This window comes from Sturnira hondurensis, unplaced genomic scaffold (assembly GCF_014824575.4).
Source record: "Sturnira hondurensis isolate 20B ecotype Veracruz unplaced genomic scaffold, ASM1482457v3 Scaffold0020903, whole genome shotgun sequence".
Classification (NCBI taxonomy): Eukaryota; Metazoa; Chordata; class Mammalia; order Chiroptera; family Phyllostomidae; genus Sturnira; species Sturnira hondurensis.
Window position 1 is genome coordinate 990,074 of NW_028093534.1, and position 17,970 is coordinate 1,008,043.

Sequence of the window (17,970 nt, forward strand, 5' to 3'; positions counted from 1 at the left end):
TATGTCTTCAAATAAAGATTTCCTTTACCTACCCTTACCCATGTATTTTTTGTTTTGCCTTCTGATAGTCGTATTGGCTGTTATGTGACCATCTTTCAAAACATTTCCAACTTGAAGGACGTCTTCTACAGGGAAATGAGCAAGGTAAGGCACAGCTGGTCAATTTACACACTTCAGTGGGGTTTTGTGGTCAGTATGGAAGTAGTCCTAATTTACATAATCTCATTAAATATCCATATCAAAGTATAAATATACATATCAGAGGGCACTTTCCATCACCATTAACAACTGAATAATAGTATCCAAACTTGAACTTCAGATGAATAAAGGAGGTTAGGCCTATGGAAGGAGTCACCGAAGTGGGGAACCAAGTTGTGAGATCTCTGTCTTTGGTTGCTATGGAGCAGAGAGGGCAGTGTTTCAATTAAGCACAAGTCAGTTGCTCTGGTAATTAGTTGGTTTTGAGTAGGGCCACTCCTGTTCAGTGACAGGCAGCCAACAGAACATGACCTCATGGGGTCCTTTCTAGGCCTGAGATTCCAAGACTCTTGGCCATTATGAATATATTCATATCCACACCCACACATGTTCCTCTCCACAGTTACTTTGGCTAAATTATGATTTGCCTGGTGATATTACAATGAGTTTTCATTCCTGGGATCACCTGAGAAAAGCTAGAATCTCAAATCAAACATCAAGGACCCGCCTTCAGAAAACGGCCAGTCTGAAGGAAGAGGCAGAACTGAAGGAGGAAGTCAGGGACGCAGGGATGGTGGGACAGGACCCTGGACACTGAGTGCAAAAGAGATGGGGATGACTCTATAGTTACGGGTGGGGGCTTCAATTGGCTCGAGGTCTGAGCGTGGGGAAGGAGTATGCCAGCCTCAGGGTCCGTCTGAGTAAGCATCCCCTTCTCTCTTGCTGGCTCTAGCTGAACCACAATCTCTATGAGGTGATGAGCAAACTGGAGAAGCAACATTCCAACAAAGTCTTTGTGGTGAAGGGACTCTCGAGGTGAGCAACTCCCAAGACTCTCCCCTGTTTCCCGTGTCCTGTGGGTGAACGTGTTCCGCACTCTGATCTCCAGCCCCAGATCCTGGCCTTTCCTTCCTGTTTATGTGCATGATGTCATTGTTGTTGCGCCTCTGTATAAGCCTTTCACCCTTTATGAAACATTTCAGCTATGACTAAAGGTATAAAGAATAATACAACAAATAGCCATACACCTACCACCAAATTTAAGAAAACAACTATTATATATATATATATACATATATATATATATAATTGAAGCTCCCAGTATCCCTTCCCCACTCACTTTCCACTACAGGTAGTCACTCTCTGAAATTTAGTATTTATCATCCCCATGCACGGGCATGTCTTTTTACTATTATTATACACATAGACACACACAGACAACATTGTTTCGCGTGTTTTTAAACTTGGTAGAATTATACTGTATGTATTCCTTTGCAACTTCTTTTGTTCTCTTAGTATTGTGCATGAGGTTTATTCATATTGCATAAAGTCAGTATTGTTAGTATTGTTTATTCATAAACCTCATACACAATACTAAGTGGCTCTGTGTGGCTTTGTGTTGCTAGCTCTGATCTTTTCTTTCCATACTGTTATGTATGGCTAGTTCACAATTTATTTATCTGCCCTCCTACTAATGGACATTTTGGTTGTTTTCCAGTTTTTGCTATTACAAATAATATTACATTGAACACATTTTACCTTTCTCCTTGTGAATATTATCAAGAGTTTCTGTAGGGTGTGTACGGGGAGTGGCATTGCTGAGTCACAGACCTGAGCATTCAGGCTCCTTGGGCCTCACAAGATGTTGCCATTTCCAAATTGTTCTTCAGAGTGATGTTTCAGTTTACAGCCCGTCGACAGTGAATGAAAGTCCCCCTTGCTCCATATTCTTGCTACATGTAAGACTGTCAGATTTCTTAATTTTCAAGCTAAGGGGTATGAAATAGAATTTTTTGCGATTTTAATTCACATCTCCACAATTGCTGGTGAGCTTTAACATCTTTTCTTGTTATTAGCAAATTAAGATTCCTATTCTGTAACTCTTTTTTATCCTTTTTTCACGTTTTTCATTTGGATTGTTTATTCTTTTAAAAAATTTATTTATATGAAGTTTTGGGGGTTTTGTATACTCTAGATATTACTTAACTAACAGTATTCATTGCAAAAATCCTTTTTCAATCTGTTATGCATTGATTTTTCACTTTTTCTTTGTTTTTTTTGTCTTTTTTTAAATTTAATTATTGTTCAAGTACAGTTTTCTGTCTTATATTCCCAGCCCTGTCCCCGCCCCATGCTCCCCGCCTCCCTCCCATCTCCGCCCCCCACCTTAGTTATTGTCCATGTGTCCTTTATACTTGTTCATGTGAGTCCTTCCCCTTTTCCCCTGTGATTCTCTCCCTTCTCCCCTCTGGTCCCTGTCAGCCTGTTCTGTATTTCAGTGTCTTTGGTCGTATTTTGCTTGCTTGTTTGTTTTGTTGATTAGGTTCCTGTTAAAGGTGAGATCATATGGTATTTGTCTTGCCCTCATACATTCTTTATGCTGGTAAGGGTAAGTAACTCACTGGTCCCTCAGAATGTTATCACTTTCTTATTCTGAAGCCTTTATCCAGGAAGTTCTATTAAGTTCCTTCTATGTGGAAGATTTTATGACAAAAATGTGGGGCACCAAAGACAGGAGATTTGTCCTTCCTCTGAAGTGAATTTCAAAAACTTGAACGGACAGAAAATGTGCATAAGGAGACAAGGAACAATATAAACTTGCACACACATAGTGCCCAATGAGACTGCAGAGCCTACTTACTCGTGTGCAGATGGTCTGGAGAGGCTTCAAGGCGGTGGCAAGACTGAGCTTGGAACTTGAAGGAAGAATAGGGCTGATGTCTGTTGCTCGTACTATTCATTTAGCAGTTAGTTACAGACTATTAAAAGCAACCACTAAAGTCCTGGCTGGTGTGGCTCAATGGATTGAGCATAGGCCTGCGAACCGCACGATCGCGGTTCGATTCCCAGTCAGGGCACATGCCTGGGTTGCAGCCCAGTTCCCAGCAGGGGACTCAGGAGAGGCAACCATACATTGATATTTCTCTCCTTCTCTCCTTCTCTCCTTCCCTTCCCCTCTAAAGATAAATAAATAAAATAAAATAAAAAACACTAAAGAGCCACAGTAGACTTCCTACTTTGCTCCAAAAACTCTCTCCTCTTCTCAGTACTGAAAGCCATAGTTCTCTCTCATCCTCCTTTCATCTGAAACTTACCATTACTTACACCAAGGTGTCTCAGAACCGTGTAGGGAAACCTAGTGTGTACTTGCTGTGTCCCGGGCCTTCCAAACCTATTGAACTCTAGAATTCTAGTGCTGGAAAGAACCTTATATCACTCAGCTTAAGGTCGTGTCAGAAACTCCCTTAGAAGGCACTTTTTTCTACATCTTTCCCTTCCTATCCACATCTCCCATTCTCGTGCTCAGGACACAACACATAGTTGGTACCTGTCAGGCAGGTATTTTGGGGCAGTTTAGTACATTGGTGGATAGTTCATGGGAGGCACTTACAGAGGGGAGGCATTAAGCTGATACTGGCTATAGAAGCACTCAGTGCAGTATCCAGCATCCTTGATAAAGGTTACAGTCAGTTTTTGTTATTCATGGTAGTTTTGTTCTATTAAATCAACCCCAATACTGAATCAGTGCATACCAAACCACTGCTCCCAGGGGAGACACAGGGTTAGGTTCCTGCAAGCCCCTGGTACCCACATTTTCATCACCCATTCAATACATAAGCTTGTGTTCTGAGTGTTTCTGTTTAGAGACTCCTTATTTACTATATATTGTTGATTCATTACACCAAACTCACAGCCCACCGCACTATGTAGCTCCTGCCCGAGTCAAACTCATATGGCACATGTATTTTCCCTGTGAGGCACATCACAGTCCTGTTGCTCTTACCACTGCGGCGCTACACTTGGAGGCCACTTGAAACAGCAGAAACACTAGGAGAAGCACTGCAAGGCAGAAACCATGGCCAAGGGACGTGTTCACGGTGCGAGAGCGGCAACAGAGGCAGAAGGTTTCTTGGGGAGGACTCAGCTGACAAAGCGCTGTCAGGCACTGATGTTGCACAACTTGCACGTGTCCGTGAATGACCAGGAAAGCACCACGAGTATTGCTTTTGAGTTACAAGTAAATTTTAGGGGGTTGGTGAGCTTGCAGATGCAGAATCCATGAAGATCAATTGTATGCCACCCAGGAATGTTTTCCCCAGAGAAAATATTTTGTTAGTATGTTGCTATTACTTTCCAGAAGAGACTGGAAATGTCCTTACATATTTTTAAATAATTGAGGTTGTGATATAGTCATTTTTCACTTCACTTTATAATGTAAGCATTGTTACAAATTATACAAACTTTCTAGTATCATTTTAAAGTACTTTATTTCTTTTATTACTCTGTTTTATTATTCTATGGCATGCATTGTTTGGAGGTATTTAAAAATACTCAAGAAAACTTCCAGTTTTTAGCTCTTCTGAATCTGAATGTCCTTCATTTTTTAGCAGCAGCAGACGCTCTTTAGTCATCTCTTCCCCAGTTCGAACCTCAACCGTCTCCAGCCCTCTTTCCTCACCTACCAGTCCCTCTGCACTTCCCTTGACCAGTGAGAAGGACTCCATCTCAGCAAGTGAAGAAGACCTAGCATCTGATACAGCCCGGGAAGAAGACAACATTGAAATTAAAGAAAAGCCCTTAACAGACAAGGAAATAGAGGAGAAGGAGGCTGAAACAAGCTCCTCTGAGGGGGAAGAGCCTCTGCCAGCCTGCAACGGCCCCACCCAGGCCCAGCCCTCTTCCACCACTGAGGGTGGTGAGTCCCAGGAGGAAGTTCCCCCTGGGACCCCAGCCCCATCCCCAGGCATGACCCCAGCCCCTTCAGAGCAGCCTTCATCTGTCCCAGAAGTTGTCTTCCGAACCCGAACCTCAAGTGAAGGGTCTGAGCAATCGAAGAAGAGAGCCCCTGTCCAGAGGACCTCAGCACCCCCTACTAGGCCTCCTCCACCCAGAGCCACTCCCAGCCCTAGGACCTCCACGGGGAATACACCCTCCAGTCCTACGGCCTCTGAGCAGGGTTCACCCACCAGCTCCAGGGCCTCCTTGAGGTCTGGGACACCAAGTCCTAGTCCCAGGGCCTCTTTGGAGGTTTCTCTCGATCCACCAGAGAAGCCAGTAAGAACTCCTGAGGATGGAGAAAAGGAAAACATCAACCACCGGGACCCAGAACTTTGTACTTCCCCCACCTCGATGATCCCTCAGGTAAGAGTGCATCTGGCTAAGTCTATTCTTATATAACCTCCATTTAGATCATCTTGACTGTTGCCAGGTTGTCCCACAGTCGAGTGGACTTTATGTCATTATATTATAGTCTCAGAGATACTCTTGATCACTGTTTTCTGGTTCTGGGGATTGTTTCACATCTTCATAGCAACTAATTTACTCTTAAGATAATTGACTTCTGCAAGGGGCTTATCTCCAATATTTTTATGAGATTTCTATTAATTTTCTTTTTTTGCACCAAGTCCTGGGAGTTCCAATATACAAAATCAACAGCTGGCATCCTGAGCTTTATCTTTTTAAAAGGGGGGAGGGGATGGGAAGAGGGTCGCACTTCAGTTTGCCCTACTTATGACTATGGTAAATAGATGTCAACCAAAATGGCATTAGCAAATCTCCAAAGTATTATTTCTTTGATTAGAAAGACCTAGAAGAAGGTCACAGAGGAAGGAAAGCGAGAGAGATGGTCTTTTGAAAGCTGAGAATATGGATGAGACAAGAATTGTGTTAAAATGGAAACACAGACCCTTCAGAGAGCAACCAGTTCTGTGAAAGATCTAAAAGTCATAATCTATTTACATTTTATGGAAAGGCTGTCATAGAGAAATTTGACTTGTTCTGTGAGATTCCCAAGGGCATAACTAGGCCCTATGTGTAAAGGATTTTTTAAGTACATATTTTATATATTTTTAATTTTTATTTTTAGACAGAGGGGAAAGGAGGGAGAGAGATAGAAACATCAGTGTGTGGTTGCCTCTCACGTGGCCCCTACTGGAGACCTGGCCCACAACCCAGGCATGTGCCCTAACTGGGAATCAAACTGGCGACCCTTCGGTCCACAGCCCGCGCTCAGTCCACTGAGCCAGGGCAGTACATTTTTTATCAAAACAAGGAGAGCTTTTAGCAATTAGCTCTGTTAAAAATGGTATGGAAAAATATTTTTTAAATATAGGAGAAAGGGGATACAAGGGGCTTCCAAAAACCAGAATGGGGTGGGCTACCTTGAGAAATAGCTCTCCTTCCTTAATTGTAAAAGCTAAGATAGATGAACATCTGTCAGGTGCATTGTCGAAAGGGTTTTGGTGAGACATCTGACTAGATGGCCGTTCATTCATTTATCCCACAATTACTTACTGAGCCCTTACTACGTACCAGGCACTTGCCTAGCAGGTGGGGTAGTAGAGTGAACAAAACACAAAATTCTCTGCATCTAACATCCCAATGGGGGAGGGGAGAAGACGAACACAAAACAGAATAAACAAGTAAAATTACAATTAGTGGTGATAAAAGATGGGGGAAAATTAAGTAGGGGAAGATACAGGGAGTGGGGGCTGAATTGCAGTTTTAAACAGAGTGGCAGAGTAGGTGACTTTAGAGCGGTGGAGGAGGCTGGGGCGGGAGCCAGGTCCATGTCTGGGAGCATGAGGTTTCTGGCACCCGCAGACCATAGCCCCTGCTCCTGTCTGTGCCTGACTGAAGGCTCGAGCCGCCTTGGCGCCTTCTGCTGTCTGAGAGGGGTCAACACGGACAAAGGGTCCCCGGGTGGCGTCCAGGATGCGAAGGTGCAAAACTTCCTTCTACATTGTCCTCTTTTACCCACAGGGTTTTTCAGAGTCTGACAAGGCAAGTAAGATGGAATACCAGGACGAGAACAATAAGCTTATCTCCGCTGAGTCCCCTGAGGTACTAAAATCTAAGTGGACATTTTGCCCTAAGACTTCACTCACAGGAAGTACTGAAGGTCCTAACAGAGCACGATGTGAAACGTCCCTTGGCTGGTTTCTAGTCTGAGGTAACTGTACTCATTGAGAAAGATGCAGGGCGTGCGGCTGGCGAGTGAGCTCTCGGCAGGGCTGAGGCAAGTGTGGCCGCTTCTCACCTTTCTGCACCAAAAAGAGTAACTCCACAGTACGGAAAGTCCAAAGTTAATTTAAATTTGACTCCGGAACATAAAACTTTAGCGTGAAGACAGCAATAAAGTCACGTTCTGTTTGGTGAATGATAAACATTTTTATTCTGGGAGTGATCTTATTGAAGGGAGATTATGAAGGGCCAAGATGCTGTCTGACTGTTTGGAGGAACAGGCTGGTAACACTGCCCTCCTTTGGACAGAGGTACAGGACACAGCCTCCTTTCCCCCGAGGCCACCTCCTGTATCTGAGATTTACCGTGTTTTTTACTCCTGTCCTCTCCTGTGGGATTGCCTTGGTCATCAGCTAAGGAGACAATATTTTTCCCATGGAATTAAGCAACTACAGCATCTTAGATCCTAGCCTGTGAGTGTCCTCAGTCCTCCAAAGTCTATCCTACAAGATTCGTTCATTTCCCTTGCAGATGTACCATAAATCATATTTTTTCTCAAGCAGAATTATGGACATATCACATATAAAATAGGTAAATAAAAAGATCACTGTGAGAAAATTTATTCTCGCTTAGCATTTGAATTACCTGAGAGAGAATGGTAACTTTCTGGGAGGTAGTATTACCTTTGTGGTAATGTATGGCTTGGAATCAGAGGAGGGAGTAAGAAGGAAAATTTCCTGAAAGGAAAAATCAGAGAATTTCAAGCATCTGTCACATTGATAGAATTTGGTCCCACTTTAAAAGGGTGAGTTTTATAGTGTGTGAATTAAACTTCGAAAGTAAATTCATTCTAAGTTGTAGAGTGCCAAGGGCACCCCCTGGCGTAGCAGGTCCTTGGCAGGGCTTTGCACACTCGAGTTCCTATCACAGAACCTAGAACTTTTCCCGAAGAAACCATTATCCATCCCACTTGCCTCTCCTAACCGCCATAGGTTAGGCTCATCTCTAAGTGAGAGCTGCCGAGTATTGTGGAGGAGGGTCAGTCTAGAAGTTGTGTTCTTAAGACAGTGGTTATGCCCTCACAGACTCCCACAGAAATAGACACACAGATGCATGTCACACACACCACTGGTGTCTGATCACGGAAGCATCTCTGGAGCCCAAAGACCTGGCCACCTGTCCCAGCAAGTCATTTCACCCTGTGAATCTTGGTTTCTTGGCCTGTGAAAGAGGATGACAGGAAAGCCTTCCCTAATGCCTTCAAGCTGTAATGAAATGACAGTGTAGGACAGCCCTTCGTGTTGTCTGTGGCCCTGTAGTGTAAGGCACAGGAGGCCCTTTTAAGTGGAGAGGCGGGGGGTGTTGAGCCACCTCTCACTGGCAGAAATCTTCTTTTTGTAGAGCCCAGGTCCCCAGCTTCATGTCTCCACGGTTCCAGAGGACAGCAACGTCACAGCGCCTGAGCCTCAAGAAGAGGTAAGGAGGCCAGATATGCAGAGACCAGGATGGGTGGTAAGATTGGTCTTTGGGAATGAACAGCAGTTTGGCTACAGACTGGAATCTCCCCTGTGGGCTACAAGGAGAACTCGGCAGTGAACTGTATCCTTAGGGCAAAGTCAAGCAGGTGGGAGCCCGGGCAACCAAGAGTAAACTTGGGACTCTGGTTTTTGGTGCCCGTCTCTCAACATTTGGCCTTGAACCTCTTGAATTCTCACGATAGCCCTGTCTCCTAAGAATTTATTTAGTTATATCTGAACTTATTTCAAAAAGGAGTTAAGATATGCAGAAGGCATACAAAAAGGTAAATGCACATATGGAATACGCACATAGCAAAATAACTCAGAAGAGTGTTAGTGACAGTGACACAAAACGGAGCTGTGAATTAGGCAAGTACGAAACTACATTCGATAAAGTAACCCTACTAAGGATGGATCGTGAAATTGGCTCCAGACTTCTGAACATCCAAGAAGAAGAGAAAAATCTGACCAGTTCACCAAGTTCACGATGCCATTCCTTCAGAGAATAACCGCTACAATACTAAGATGAAAAAGAAATCCGTCCTGCGAATCCTCATAAGAGATGGTGCCGGATGTAATGAACAATATGTGTAACGAGTCATGATGATGATCTCAGCACCCGGTTTCCCTTCCCTCCGCAGCGCACAACGTGCAGTGTAGTTCGATAGGAGCAGATGGATTTCTGCCCTTCTTGAGCGGTTGGTGGGAGGGCAGGTGAGCATCTAACACAATCGTGTTTTCTTTTCAGGCATCTACAGTTCAAAGTGAACAGCTCTGAAGAGGAACCGCCAAGACCTCCCGCACACACACCTCCGAGAGAAACTGCTCAGCTACAGGCATATAAATAAGTCAGAGGGACTTAAGATTCAACAGTCATTTCTAGATTCTCAAGCAGTAAGGGTGCTGATGATGTCTAAAGACCTAGTTGCATTAATGGAGGCTGAGGAGCAGAATTAGGAGACGGAGACAGGCCTGGGAGGAGAAAGAGGTCATTAGGCTCAGGAAATATTTAATTCAGATTTTGGCATTGTTAGAACAATCAAGACTTTATTCATTAATTAAAGTGGGGCTAAAATGACTGCAATAAGCAAAAGCATCAATAGATGTACATGTAACCACACATGCTCAGGGACTAGGAAACAATCTTTGCTCTACTTATTTTTTCAAGACTTACAGTCAAAAGAGCATCTTTTCAGATTGTTCAAGTATTCTATGTGTGGATGCTCTGTTTGACACACAGTCTGTCCCTGCCCAACACAATCTCCTCCCCTTGAGCGAGGGCATTGTATTGGTTCTGCCCCAGGGTTGAGCAGCCTTAGTCCCACCCCTGACCTCCTTCTCCCCCGACCTCCTGGCCATAATGCTTTGATGATGCCATGGGCCACAGGCTCCTCAATCCAAGTCCTCTACTACCCCCCACCCCCTATAGTTAATAAGCAAATACCCTTGGAAAGGGGTTACACTTTAGAGCTATGTCTACTGTTTATAATCTGGTACTTGGTGTAAGTAAGGATATGAGCAGGATCAGAGAAGACATGGAACCCCAAGTGAAGGGAAAAGATAGAAAATATAGTAATATAATGGAAATGGCATGGAATTGGGAATCAAGTCCTGGATTCAGGTTCTATCATTTGCTTCTGTGAAAAACATTAAAAACTAACTTTGTAAATCCTGCCACCCTGATAAACACGTACACGTGCAAACACTTGTTCCTCCATCTTTGCTTTTTTTTTAAATGTCACTAATGAAGATTTTTGTTTCCTTAAGGTTTCATTTATTTTTAAAGAGAGGGGAGTGGGAGAAGAGAAGGAAAGAACCATCTATCAGTTACCTCTTGGCACACCCCAACTGAAGACCTGGCCAGCAACCTAGACATGTGCCCTGACTGGGAATTGAACCAGCGACCTTTCGATTCACAGACTGGCACTCAGTCCACTGAGCCGCACCAGTCAGGGCAGCTTTTGTTTCTAAGGGTGATAGGTGTCACCTTTTCAGTCACTCAGCAAGCATTATTGAGTACCTGCTCTGAGCCAAGCACTAGTAGCACTAGGTACTGGAGAAACAATGATAAGTAGAAAAAGTGAGAACTTCATAGAGACAGAACACAGCCCAAAGAAGAATGGACAGGGTTTAGCGATGTGTTAGAGACACATGATGACTCAAGGTTTAGGGAATTAGTCCAGGTTAGGCTCTAGAGACTAAAGTATGATGGTGCCATTCCCTGAAGTGGTGACTAAAGGAGGAAGTGCCTTGTATGTGGGTTCTCGGACAAACTGACAAACTGACACAAGCAAGCAATAAAGTGCACATTGAAGGCAGCTCACAGAACTGAGAGAACAGCCAGGCTGAAGAAAGGACAAGAGCCAGCCCACGGATGTCTGTAGCAGGAATCTGTGGATTGACCCCCTAGGCAGCTGTCACTGGGAGACTTGGCTTCAGCCAACATGTGCCCCTGGGTCCTTTCCAGATCCAGATTCCCTGGAGAAAGAGTCTTATTGGCCCAGTCTGGGGGGAAACTTGTTAGTGTCTACAGTGACAGACCGGTGGTGGGGGTGGTAGTAAGGAAGGTAGATTACAAAGAAGTACAAGGAAATTTCGGGGGGGGGATAGAAATGTTAATTTTGATTGTGATGATTTGCAGGGTATATGTATGTGTCAGATTATCAAATTGTATGCTCCGTGTGCAGGTTTGGGGGTATCTCATACAAACATTGGACACTAACAAGTTTGAGAACTTGCAGGACTTTCTGGTAGGTGTGTCTGTTAGGGAACTGGAAATACATGTTTGTATTTAGAAGTCATTTTCCTAAGATCTGATCCTGCTACTCTTTCATTGTACTTTAAAAATCTTCAGAGGATCTTTGTAATGGAGAAGAGGTTGCAAGCCTCCCTCTAAAAGACATACTGCCTGTAATTTAATACCTCTCCTAGGAGGTGTCCTCCTCGTTTGCTGGGAGTATTGCTGGGAGCAATACTCCGCGGCGGGGGGGGGGGGGGGGGGGGGGGGGGGTGACANGGGGTATTGGAAGGGTGGGAGAAAGGCTTGGAATACAGGGCCCTAGCTGTCCCAGGCACACCCCACCCCTCACCCCGCCCCTGTGAGCTGCTAGGAATGCCCTACCCATTCATCTGGCAAAGCCCGGGTCAGGCCTTTTCTCTGCAGGCTTTCACTGACCCTCAGCTCCTAGGAAATTGATTCTCTTCGGGGCATGTGCCAGAGAGAATTTCTAGGGACTTAGCATCAAACTCATTTTCACTGGGGGCAACATCAGCCTTGTGGTTGCCTTCAAAGGGCCAAATGTAATTTTAAGACTGTATCCATGTAACTACTCCTTAACAGTTAAGTGACAGCTCGGAGCTGCTGCCAGACAAAACAAGGTGGAAGGCCGGATTTGGCCTGCTGGCCTTGTGTTTGCCACCTGTGACTCAGGGTCTTGTGGAGGAAGACAGATACCCAAGGTAACTGCTCTTACAGGTACAACCAAAGTAGAAAATTGGACTAAACTGTGAAATGGACACTTCCTTTGTCCACTGGCTATACTGGAGATTTCCAGAAGGCAGGAGAAAGGGCCAGCATAGTGGGTATGACAAGTAATTTGGCTTACCTAGGACAGACCCAGGTAAGAACCAAACCGTGATTTACAGAATGGTAAGTTTTCCAGGGGAAAAAGGCCAGGACATAGAAGACTTTCATCTTGGCAGCAACACAAGGAGGGGCCAAAAGCCAGTAAAATTGAGTGGAGATGAGTATCTCTTCCCTCCTGAGGCCCCTGGAGGTCTGTTGACAGAAGGATGGCTGCCCCAGTTTCCGAGGTTTAGCATTAGTCCCTGGAGGACACTGGCAGCTCACATCGAGGGAGGCTTCATTCCTCATCTGTTTGCATCTCTGTAGAATTAATTGCAAGAACATCACCCAGTCCCTGCCTTCTAGCAATCTGAAGGACAATACTGACAGACTAGGTGAAATACCCAGAATACACTAGAAACATCCACAATATGCCCGATACACAGAGCAGGGTATACACACTGCTTACGGTGCTGATGTCTGCTAAGTCGGTGGAGAGCATGTGTGTATTGGGTCCTACTTTTCTGCATTTTTACAGTTTTAAAATGAATGGTATGTGTCTACAGGAATAAAATCATGTACCAGCAAGACCTTGAAGGTTTTAAGAGAGATGCTTATGAGAGACTTAACCTTTAAACTGTGAAAGTAACATAGCAAATCAAGAGAGCCAATTTAACTGATGACCTCTGAGAGCCTGTGGTTCAATTTTCAATACATAAAGTATATGCTACGAGGGAGACCCAAGCACAATACAAGAAAAATTTCAACCTTTCCTGAAATTCAGGGTCAGCTTATCATTATCAGTAAATGCAGGCAATTGTCCTCTTTTGGAATTTAACCCTTAGGATTTGATTTCCTTTTCTATTTTTTAATTTACTGATTTTAGAGAGAAGAAATAAATTTTTTGTTCCACCTACCCATGCATTCATTGCTTGGTTCTTTTTAAAAGTTATTTCTTTTTATTGTCTTTTTCTCCAATACCATTTGTCTCCCTTATTCCCTCTTCCACCTTCACCCACCCTGTCTTCCCATCGGTTGATTCTTATATATGCCCTGAGCAGGGGTTAAACCTACAACCTTGGTGTATCCAGATGCTTTAACCAACTGAAATACTTTTTTCTTGAATATTCTTTTATCTGAATTACTGGCCCAGCTGATCTTTTCATTGACTTAACATAAGTCTTGCCCACATGTTACTTTGTCTTTCTTGGAGTGACTGTTTTCCCACATTGAGCTTTTTCCTTTTTTCTAAGGATTTTATTTGTTTGTTTATTTTTAGTGGGGAAGTGAGGGAGAAAAAGGGAGAGAAACATTGATGTGAGAGAAACATCAATTCGTTGCCTCATATTTGCCTCAACCGGGGACCGAACCCATGTCCCAGGCACGTGCCCTGGCCAGGAATCCAACTGGCAACCTTCCACTTTTCGGGATGACACCCAAGCAACTGAGCCACACTGTTCAGGATCGGGCTCTCACTTTCACTGATCACTGCTATGCCTTTAAAAACATATTGAAATAAAATGAATTTCATTTATGTATTCTGTCTTATCCTCAGTTTTACCAATTAAATCACATTTTTAGGAATGAAAGCAACTACCCTTGCTATTTTAGGTCTCTGCCTTTTTCTTCACACTATGCCTCTATTCTCTGGGGCTTGGTCTTTCAGTCTCTGTCCCCCAAATGCACATGCACAATCCCTGTCTGTCTAGCGATCTTTATAAATGCTGGTTCCCAGAGCTAGATCAGTGACTTTCAACTGGTGTGTTGTGGTAGGCACACTGGTGTGCCGCAAGCATTTTTAAAACATGCAATATCTGACCATTTAGGGGCACTGCTGCCCCCCTAGATTGTCAAATTTAAAAAATGGTAACTATTTTTGTCAGATTGGCAAAAATATTTTGATGTGCCACAGGATTTTAGTAATTTGTGTGTCATGGGGTGAAAAAAGTTGAAAATCGCTACTTTAGATGTATTAACCCATCCCATCCTCACAGAAACTCCATGAGCCAAGTGTCCCAACAAGAGGAATGAAGCAGAACTTGTCCAGGGTCACAGCAGAGAAAATTCCAAAGCCTGTGATTATACTATCCCATCCTTAGTCATTGAGTTCGTCATTAATTCTCTAGCATTTCCTGCCACAAACTGAGTCAAGAGGTGCCTGCCTGGCATTGATTAAATTGAGGTCCTTACCGTGTGCAAAAGCCACGTCTGAAAAGAAATGGCTTTACAGGCATTGTCCCTTTCAGTCCCCCATTTCAGGGACGAGAGTGTGGGATTTAGCGACGCGAAGTAATGCGCCCGAAATCACACAGCCAACAAGCTGCGGAGCTGGGACTGTTTGAACCCAAAGTCCAAGCCTCTGCGCCACCTCCAATGGACGTGGAACAGGGAAGACCCGGAGGGGGCGACGTCCTCCTCCCCGCTGTGCGCCACCAGGTTACCTTACGCTCCAAGTTTCTGGACTCAGACCTACTTAGTAAATGACATGCAAACGCAAGTAAGTAATTTTCCACATTCGTTGAAAATTCCAATAACGTCGATGGGGGGGGGGGGGAAGCGGCCCCGGGTTCACATCCCGGACCCCGCCCCCGCTCCATCCCAGCCCCGGAGCAAGGGAGGAAGCTGCTCCGGATGGAGGGTGAAGTGACAGCCGGAGAAGGAAAAGCAGCCTTTCCTCCCGGGGGCACAGAGGCGGCCGGGCGAGCAGAGCGAACCTGCAGAGGGCGGTTTCTCTCCTCTTTTCCTGTCCCACCCATTTGGCCGGCCCGCCCACCCCCACTCGCCGGCCTCCGCAGCCAACTCCGCGCGTCTCTCCGCGGCTTCCTGCACTCGGCGCCCCCGGTGGGTCTGCGCCGAGCTCCACGGTTCCCGCCCCCGTCGAGTTCAAAAGGACTCGCTGAGCGGCGCCGGCCCTTCCGCGGCAGCCCGTCCGACTAGTAAGGTGAGCACGTGGAGGAGGGGAGCCGGGGAGGGCGGAGAGCCAGGCGAGCCCGGCGCCCACACTCGCATTGCAGCCACCCCGGCCTGGGAAGGAACTGAAACCGAGCGGGGCCACAGCTCGGCCCTGGGCTGGAGCCGCCCGTCGCGGCTGCTGGGCCACCGAGGAGCGCAGCGGGCCCACCGAGTGCAGGTAAAGCTGGAGGGACGGAGGGAGGACGGGGCAGGGGCAGGGGCCGGGGCCGGGGCAGGGGCCGGGGAGGCCGGGGCAGGGGCCGGAGCCCGGGGCCGTGGGCGGGGCCACGGAGGGAGACCCGACGTCCGAGGAGGTGGAAAGGATCCCCCGAGAGCGCCCGAGGCTCCGGCTCNCCGCCCCGGCCCGGGAAGGAACTGAAACCGAGCGGGGCCACAGCTCGGCCCTGGGCTGGAGCCGCCCGTCGCGGCTGCTGGGCCACCGAGGAGAGGAGCGCAGCGGGCCCACCGAGTGCAGGTAAAGCTGGAGGGACGGAGGGAGGACGGGGCAGGGGCAGGGGCCGGGGAGGCCGGGGCAGGGGCCGGAGCCCGGGGCCGTGGGCGGGGCCACGGAGGGAGACCCGACATCCGAGGAGGTGGAAAGGATCCCCCGAGAGCGCCCGAGGCTCCGGCTCGGCCAAGTGGGGTTCGGCTCTAGTGGCCGGCTAAAGGGGTTCAGTAGACTGTACGACGGTGCAGTGGACAATGAAGGGAAGACTAATGAAAGCGGGCCAAGCCGGGTGGACCAACTGTGTCAGGCCAGAAGGCGACCCCCCCCCCCCAACCTCCCGTTCCCTTTGCCTGGCTCATCCCCCACCTCCACCTTCACTGCAGGGCCCAAACCCAACGTGGCCCCCGAGCCTTGGCGCAGGTTCTGCGCAACACCCCCCACCCCCTCCTGACACCGAAGGGATGGCTCCGCCCAAACTTCAGGCTGTGGAAGGACTGGATACCTGTTACCACGATTTGGCGAAACCGGGGCCGCTGTTAATTTGCATACCTTTGCCCAACTTACTCAGGCCTTGAGAAATGTCTTAGGTGAATGTCTTGACCCAGTGAAAGGATGTCAGGGTAGAGCGTTCAGAGATAATGCAGCCCAGCCACAGGTGGTCTCTCAGCGCTGCTCTTGATGATTGCAGCCTGAGAAAAAATACTCAGGGAAACCAAACAAGGGTCTAGGACTAGCTCCACAGGGGAAAGCGGGAATGGGGAAGAGACTCAGGAAAATCTTGCCTGAACGATTTTCTGGGATTTCTGGTTGTCTCCAGCCCCAGGCAGGCACCCACCCACCTCTCACCTGGCTTTTTCCCTCTGCTTGCTACAGATCTGCTAGTGCCTCAAGGTGCCCATCCACTTGCTGCAATGACTAGCTTCCCAACCACGCCTTCTCCAAGAGGTAGGTGCTGGCCTTTCCTAGTTGGAATGGTAGAGACTCGTTCCACATCCTCACCCCCAACCCAGTCTTGCAGTTCCCTGAGGTCTCAGGCCAGATGAGAAGACCTTCCCACCTCTCTGCCAGCCTCACACCCAAGTAGGTACTGGGAGGAAGCAGAAGGTAACCAGAGTGTGCACGTTAGTGCGCTTTGAAGCTAAGTCTGGTGGATCTGTGCCGGTTCCTGGCACTGCTCCTTCATACCTTGTGACCCTGGGTGAGTTGTCTAACCTCTGAGCTCCAGTTTCCTTGTTTGTAGAGTAGGGGAAATAGTAGCTATCTTACCAGGTTTATCTGTTAGGATTAAATACGGCAACCTATATAAAACACCTAGTACAGTATCTCAGATTTAATAAGCACTCACTAACGGTGGTGGTGGTGGTGGTGGTGGTTGTGGTTATTATTATGTACTTGTTAGAAACCTACCTACCTCTTCCTGGAAAGGAATTCTGCCTGCTTTCTAAGTCCACACCTATGGTGGTATTACTCAAGCATCAAAAACCCACTGTTCCTGCCCTGACTGGTGTGGCTCAGTGGAGGGAGGACTGAGGGGAGCAGGCCTGGTCCTGCAAAGCAAAAGGTCACTGGTTTGATTCCTGGTGAGGGTGAGTGTGGGAGGCCAGCAATCATTTTTTCTCTCCTACATCAATGTTTCTTTCTCTCTCTCACCCTCCCTTCCCCTTTCTCTAAAATTAAATAAGTAAAAATCTTTAAAAAATACAAAACAAAACACTGTTCCTGGCAGTGGTCCATCTCACATCACATTTAGAATGGATTCCCACCTTTGATTTCACATTCTTTTCATTGTGTGCTAGTTCGGTTAAGGGAGGAACAAAAGCTCTATGGAACTATACATCTTTGTTTTCATATACACCGTTTCATTTGTCCTTAGGAGAGACAGAATGTTTTAATGATGTGGAAACAGGTAGAGGACTTCCCTGGGGAAAGTCTCAGACCATGTCCTCCGTGACTAGTGATGCACGAAATTCAGACTGTTAGTTGAATGGTGGGAGGTAAGAAAAGGGAGAAATGGGTAGAAGTTTAAATTGGTCCGCAGAGGCTTCAAGAGTAGGGAAGGGGTAGAGCCCTTACCCTTGAAGGACGGATGATGCGGTGGGAAACTGCAGCGCCCTGTGTGAAACTGCAGAGACGGCATCTACCCTGGGGGTTGTTCAGAAGGAGGGGGCAGAGGACCTCCGGAGTCAGCCTGCCCGGAGGGAAAAGAGGTGAGGCTTCTGCTGCTCCCTGAGGAATTAGCACTGGAGCAAAAGGGGAACTGTTGACAGTTTTTTTTTTCTTTTTTAAAATTTGTGGTAAAATATACATAATATAAGTGTTACCGTGTT

At 46.6% G+C, this 17,970-nt stretch overlaps 2 protein-coding genes across 5 annotated transcripts in view; both read left to right on the forward strand.

Moving 5' to 3' along the window:
- The window catches only part of BIN2 (bridging integrator 2), a 30,841-nt gene extending 20,458 nt beyond the window's left edge, over positions 1–10,383 (forward strand). The window contains exons 8-13 of the mRNA XM_037030954.1: positions 69–144; positions 932–1,014; positions 4,587–5,340; positions 6,961–7,041; positions 8,563–8,637; positions 9,427–10,383. Coding sequence (XP_036886849.1) covers positions 69–144; positions 932–1,014; positions 4,587–5,340; positions 6,961–7,041; positions 8,563–8,637; positions 9,427–9,456 — 1,099 coding nt within the window. The 3' untranslated portion in view covers positions 9,457–10,383. The remainder of the gene's footprint in view (positions 1–68; positions 145–931; positions 1,015–4,586; positions 5,341–6,960; positions 7,042–8,562; positions 8,638–9,426) is intronic.
- Positions 10,384–14,716: 4,333 nt separating this feature from the next.
- Positions 14,717–17,970, forward strand: part of SMAGP (small cell adhesion glycoprotein) — a 34,211-nt gene continuing 30,957 nt past the window's right edge. For 2 of the 4 annotated variants that reach the window (XR_005064271.1, XM_037030895.1), the window contains exons 1-2: positions 14,853–15,373; positions 16,517–16,588. Coding sequence is in view for 3 of the 4 variants with exons in the window: in XM_037030895.1 (XP_036886790.1) it covers positions 16,555–16,588 (34 nt within the window). In the remaining variant the exon portion in view is untranslated. Of the gene's footprint in view, positions 14,741–14,852; positions 15,374–16,516; positions 16,589–17,970 lie in introns of those variants that run through there. The other 2 variants (XM_037030897.1, XM_037030896.1) reach the window with 2 other exon arrangements.